Here is a 6,388-nt window from a genome sequence, read left to right as displayed (position 1 = left end):
TGTTATTACCTCGTTGTTGTTGTTGTTGTTTTTTTGTTGTTTTTTTTTTGCTCTATCAATATATAATAGGTATAAAATAATGCATTAGATGATTTTAATATCTCTTCTTTAATTTTATAATTGTTAACCATGAGTTAGATTTTTACGTCACGCTGCTATGCTTTAAATATGGTAATGAATGCTGCAGTTAAATAGCCCCTCTGCCATTCTCAGACTTGATCTTCATGCTTTTAATTTCACCCTGCAGAGTCATAAATAAACAAAACAACAGGACGCACATTCCTGTCACGGAGGCCTTTGCTGGATCTGACATGTTCTACTGTCAGAGATCCTCTCATGCTTCTCCAGACAAACACGAGGCTGCAGCAAAGGGCTTGTTTTTATCCCTCGGCTGTTGATCAATCACTTAATCTCTTTAATAGGCCCAAATCAAAACTAATGGTGCATCTAATACGTGTTTAGCTAAGCACTGTGGACAGTGGCGGACTTAAGTGGTGCCTTAATGATTTTCTCTTAACTAAGCATGACAGTCTTAATGAATTTAGAGCTCCCAAACAAACTTTTGACAACTAATATGCAAAATTTGCCCCAAACAATGCCTCTTCTCACTCTGACTGAATATCTGCATGTACTCTGCTCTTGCCACGAGTGCTGTGTTTATTAATACATTTATGCCAATGTATTTGCATTTCATAAAGTGTAATAAAAAGCATTTGCTAATCCAAGATAATTCGGTCACAAGGGTCTTTGCCAACCCTGGATTTGAAAAATTAGTGTGAGACACTTGGTGCCATCTTGTGGTGATTCTGCTGAAGACTATTTTTCAAGGAAACTTAACATAAATTTACTGCACCTAATATTTTATTCAGCTAATTTCATTATCATGACAGCTTGATAAATGCAATTGTCATATACCTAAGATACTAAATATAAATTAAGATGTCCTACTTTAGATCCTGAGAGGTAAACACTCATACAAAGATTAAAACGTGTTTGCTCATTTATTCAGAGGTATTATCAAATGTCTCAGTGTATTTATCTCTAGTGGTATCACTACATGCAGTCATTCTTTGATTATTCTCAAAGGGACTAATAAGTGTGTGTGTAGTATTCTGCCACTATGATGTATTATTGTTACCTAAAATAATCTTTGGTAGTAGTATAGAATTTAGAAATCATATAAAATGTCATAAGATAAGACATAACTTTATTAATCCTCCGCTGTGGAAATTTGGTGTCATGCAATACGATAAAGAAAGAGCCATTATTATCTTCTTATTCTTATTCTTATTTTTATTCTTATTCTTATTCTTATTTTTACTCTTATTCTTATTCTTAGCAGACACTTTCAGTTGCCAGATTGTGAGAAATCCCTCTGGCTGGTGTTTGTCCTTTTTATTTTGTAATAATGCAGATATTCTTTAATAAATACCTGTAGTTTTCACTCTTTCTCGTAAGCCACCGAGTCTATAGTTTCACATGTTAAAGGTTGCGTCAATGCAGTGGAATTTGGTTCCGTTTTCCAGAAGGTAAGTGGGCTATTAGTGTGTCAAAAGAAGACTATGGAACTCTATATGATTCCTAAATGTGTAATATGTGTAGGCTATATACTCATTATGTGACTATCAGTGCATTGTGAACAGAGAGGGAGTGTGTGGAAACGAGTTCAAAAAGCAGCTACTTTGTTCAGCGCAGAGCAAGACTGACATCTGCTGTCCATACTCTCGCAAACCCTCAGTCTGCTCTTCCGTCTCTTATGCTTTTTCACACACTGACACACACGCTCGTAGACGTTTAAACGCTCCAGAATAAACATTAAGTCAGTACAGATCACCTCAAAGACCATAGAATAATGTATTTCACGTGGATTGATGAAAAACATCAAACCGTGAGTGGACCCTTCCCTCAACTGAATGTGCCACCCCTCTTTCCGCCACTTGGTTCAGTCCATGGCCTCGTACCCGGAAGTAGTATTAAATGTTTACATTGGAGTCACCTGACTTCTATTCAGCTGACAGCAGTTAAAATAAGACCAGTGCATTTCTTTTTTTGTATTATAGCTGCCGCGTATTACTATATTATTAAAGTATAGGCTACGTTCATGACTGATGGCTTAGTAGCTCCCTTGGTTTTAACAATTAGCTTCAATTTAGCTTAGCATTTGGAGCATTTAGTAAGTGATTAGAAGACAAATCTTTGATTGAACTGCAGAGTTTGTAAAAATGGACAAGATTGCTCAAGGTAAGTGATTGGTAAAATGATTGTCTCTGTCCGCATTTTAGCATGTTTGCCTCGCTTTTTACTTTTTAAAGCACTTATCTAGATTGCAGCTGATCTGATGTAGTACATTAGGTTAATGATGACAAAATTCTATATTTTATAGCATGCAAGCTAACACAACATTAAATGCATGCACAGTTGTTTTAAAACATGATACTAACTTGTCACAAGAACGTTGTAAAGATATTTTTACCTGTGTGTTCTTCTTGTTCAAAGTGGATTTAATTTGAGCTCTGTTGGTCCTGCAGATGTGGGTGACATCCAGTCCAGACTGCTAGACCATAGACCAGTCATCAACGCAGAGATCCGCTACTTAGTGAGAGAGTTTGAGGTACTTGACATGGAATTATGACAACACTGTGGCCTAAGCCCTGTAACAATGACCATGGCTGTACAAACAGCTACATAAACACATACAACTTGTGGGTTCAGTGCCACTAATGACGGATTTGCCAATGTTGAATTTTTAATCCTTTTTCATTCCTTTTTTATCAACACTGCTGCCATTCTCTAAGCTGCACATCGGACTTTGAGAATCTACCTGTCAGGAAAATTCACACTGAATTAAGTGCTATCACTTTCATGCCAGCATTTGTTTATTTATTTGTTTGTTTGTTCGTGGATCCCCATTAGCTGACGCCTGGACAAACAGCTAGTCTTCCTGGGGTCCACACTCACAACATAATACAAAAAGTATACAAACAAGAATACATAATTAAAAAACGGAGTATATTAAAACAAGAAAAGATGAAAGCATAAAAAATTAAATGACAGAGTTACAACAAATGAATTAACTCATATTATCGTCAAGTGTGCTGTCAATTTTTTCTTGAAACAATTCCTATCCCTGGCTTCATGAATATATCTTGGGAGTAGATTCCATAAACTTGTGGCTGTATACAAGACTGACTTCTTCAAAAAATTGGATTTAGGACGTGGCAGAATTATATGCTCATTGCTGGCATTGCTGTTTTGTGCCCCTTGCAAAGGGGCACAAAACAACAGAGGTTCACACACAAATGTGCCATATTAGCATAAACCACAGCACACTAGATATTGGGTCACAGATACAGTCAAATAAAATCAGTATTTTGTCATCGTGTACCTCAATCAATGAACGTCAGATTTCAATATATTGTATTTATCTCCACTGTAAGCAGTTCAAAAAAATACTGAATTCAGTTTTTCTGAATCTGTGAGTCATTCTAAATGAACATTAACTTGTTTGCTAAGCACTAACAGTAGTAAACTTTCCTCTGCTGTTGTTTAGGAGAAACGTGGACACAGGGAGAGCAGACTGCTGGAGAACCTCAACAAAATGGTGCTGGAAACAAATGAGCAAATGCTGGACACAAATTTAGAAGGCATAAACCAGCAGCTGTCGGACGTCGCTAAACGCTGTAAGTCCCCGCTCACAGATTCACGCCTGAGACTTTTGTTGCAACTCGTACTGAAACTGTCATTTCATGCTCGTCCTGACATCTGATCACACACTTGGATTTGTTTTCATGTCTTCTGAAAAAAAAAAAGCAATGTTGTGTTATATGTTGGTCAGTTTACAAATGTTACTGAAGCCTGCATCACTGTCAAAATGATGTGAATGTAAGTTCTGAGAATACAAATACAAATACAATAAGAATATCTCTTCACAGTGGAGGCTGCAAAACACATGGCAGAGAGAGTCCAGCAGAGGGAGCTAGAAGCACAGCAGGTAAAAACAAGACTTCACAGTGCAGGTGGACACAATATCATAGCCCAGATTGGATTGCAGATTGTACAGACATTTATCATACTGTGTCTTGTGTGTATACACAGCACAATTAGGCTGAATGCCAGAGCTCATGCACTACAATGAGCTCGTCTCACGTCATCAGCACCTCGATGTAGTGTACGGATGCAATCGAATATGAGAACTTAATCTCTTCTTCCTGTCGCGCTGTGCAGTCAAAATGAGCTATCTGTCCTTTCTACAGATACAGATCAAGATTAGAGTGAGCCGTTTGAGAGGCTTTCTGTCACCGCTGTTGCTCATCTTCTTGTGTCCTTCCAGAGCACCCAGCTGCAGGCGAACATGGACTGTTTGAAAGATGAGTGGGCAGAGTTTCTGAAGGAGCAGCAGAGATTAAAGGAGGAGGTGGATGAGGAGCAGGCCAAGGCTGTAGAAGAACTCCACACACGGTACTCTGAAATGAAGAAGGACTTGACCAAGAATATACCCCTCTAATCAGTTTATGCTTGTGCGGGTGTGAGGGGAGAAAAACACACTCTTATTACATGAGCACTTGTGTTTATTGTGGACATGAAAGTCTACACACGCAAAATCAATCTGCTGGCTTTGGTTGATGCACTTGGTGGTTGCATTAAAAGGTTTTGCTCCTGCACAAGACTTAACATTTTCCAAATCGTGAATGCGAAAGTGTGATTAACAATGTGACATTTTCACAGGCCATCAAACTCACAGGTTTCTGTCTTTAGCGCATGGAATTTTCACGGCACCTAAAAGGTCTGGAACATGTCGTTTTTAAACAAGCAATCATTTGATTGCTCCTTGGCTGTGAAGTTTTCAACATTTCAGGATTGTAAATGGATGCCAGCCTGAAGGGTGCTGGTGATAAATTTGCATCGGCTTCAAGTTTAAAGGAACCCGGTGTTTGGCACCAAAGCGAGATCATTCAGTGTTAGAAAAGCTCTTCTGAGCAGGTGTGTTTAAAGCACAGGTCAAGTGTTGTAGAAACGAGCTTAAACAGAACGTTTTCCAGAACAAATCGTCCCTCACCAGCTCGCCAGTGTTTGGAACGTTTGACCTCTGACATTAACTTCAAGTAAACCAACTGTCTGTGAAGTAACTTTCATTATGAAAAGGCCTTTGCTGAAACCAATTTGAATGATCAGCAGCAGCTGTTTTGTGTTTGCTGTGCCACCTCCAATCTGAATTTAATGAGTCTCAAATCCAATATTTTCACTGCTGTTGAAACAGAAGAAACGTGTATCAGATTGTGTTCCTCTGGTCTGAATTTCCTTCTGGATCTCTGTTTGGTGGTTGTCATGCTTTGTGCTTTGAGAATGACAAGAAAAAACGTGCGTGACAAAAAAAAAGAGTGTTGGTTTCTATTTAACTGTTTCTGCTTATTAGATTAAGTGCGCACAGAGGCATGTGTTTTAGTGTAAATTGAGCGAATAATGTATAAAAGTTGTAACATGAAATAGAAAAGAAGTGACGTGAAAAAGAAATGTGTGGTTCTTGAGGGGGATGTTGGACTCCAGCACTTTTAATGCAGTGTTTTGCTTTTGCCTCAGACAATGGTGTGTTGTTTGACAGGTTAATGGATGGGTGGGCACACTGGGCACATTCCTGGCATGGCTAAGAACAGAGTTCATCATAGACAACGTATTAAAACAAATATGTAAGATACCCCCAGTACTCCTCAACATCCGTACCACACACCCCTTTAGATTGCCCAGACACCTCAGCTGTCAGGCTTCACCTCATCCATCAGCTGAAGTAAAATAAATTTTCTGTATGAAAAGTAAGAATAAAACAAAACAAGCCAGCCGTGGAGTTCCTCCACTATGTGACAACACAGCTGAAGTGAACTCAGCTCTGTATCGCCTTTCACAGAAGCTGCAGCTTTTTTCCATTTTGGCTAGCAGTGACCTGCCCCCTCTGCTCCTCATGCAACACCGATCTGTGGCTGCTCTGTGTCTGCCCATATTGTATGTGTGTGCGTGAGAGAGTCAGTGACGGCTAGCGTCAGAGCAGGACACGGTGGCTGGCATGTCATCAGAGATCAGAGGGCACATGTGCATCTGCGTGTGTATGTGTGTGTTTGTGTGCACGCCTTCCCACGGTGACTGCAGCTGTCCAGCGTGGAGACAGCCCATCGTCAGCTAACGAGGAGCGACAATACGGAAACGTGGCCCACCTCTGCCAGCAAGGCACCTTTTCATCTGCTCTTGTTTATTTTTTGGGGTTTTCATTGGAAAGAAAGAAAAACAGTCAGAGTACACGAAAGGTCACCGTTAAAGTCACATGAGCGTTAGCTATTCATGAGCCGAGGCACATGCGCTTACAGTTAATACAAGCCGGGCCAGATAAGTCAGGGTTTAT

General features: G+C 39.7%; 1 protein-coding gene across 1 annotated transcript; it reads left to right on the top strand.

Annotated features, from left to right (window-relative positions):
- The first annotated feature begins 1,944 nt into the window (after positions 1–1,944).
- Positions 1,945–5,529, top strand: bloc1s5 (biogenesis of lysosomal organelles complex-1, subunit 5, muted). Its single transcript, XM_070986601.1, has 5 exons — positions 1,945–2,241; positions 2,529–2,611; positions 3,551–3,680; positions 3,933–3,991; positions 4,331–5,529. Exons 1-5 carry the CDS (start codon positions 2,223–2,225, stop codon positions 4,502–4,504), a joined length of 465 nt encoding a protein of 154 aa, XP_070842702.1. The 5' UTR covers positions 1,945–2,222; the 3' UTR covers positions 4,505–5,529.
- The last annotated feature ends 859 nt before the right edge of the window (positions 5,530–6,388 follow it).

The sequence above is a fragment of the Chaetodon trifascialis genome, chromosome 18, assembly GCF_039877785.1.
Source record: "Chaetodon trifascialis isolate fChaTrf1 chromosome 18, fChaTrf1.hap1, whole genome shotgun sequence".
Classification (NCBI taxonomy): Eukaryota; Metazoa; Chordata; class Actinopteri; order Chaetodontiformes; family Chaetodontidae; genus Chaetodon; species Chaetodon trifascialis.
The sequence above is the reverse complement of the archived record's forward strand: the minus strand, read 5'-3'. Positions and strand labels throughout refer to the sequence as shown.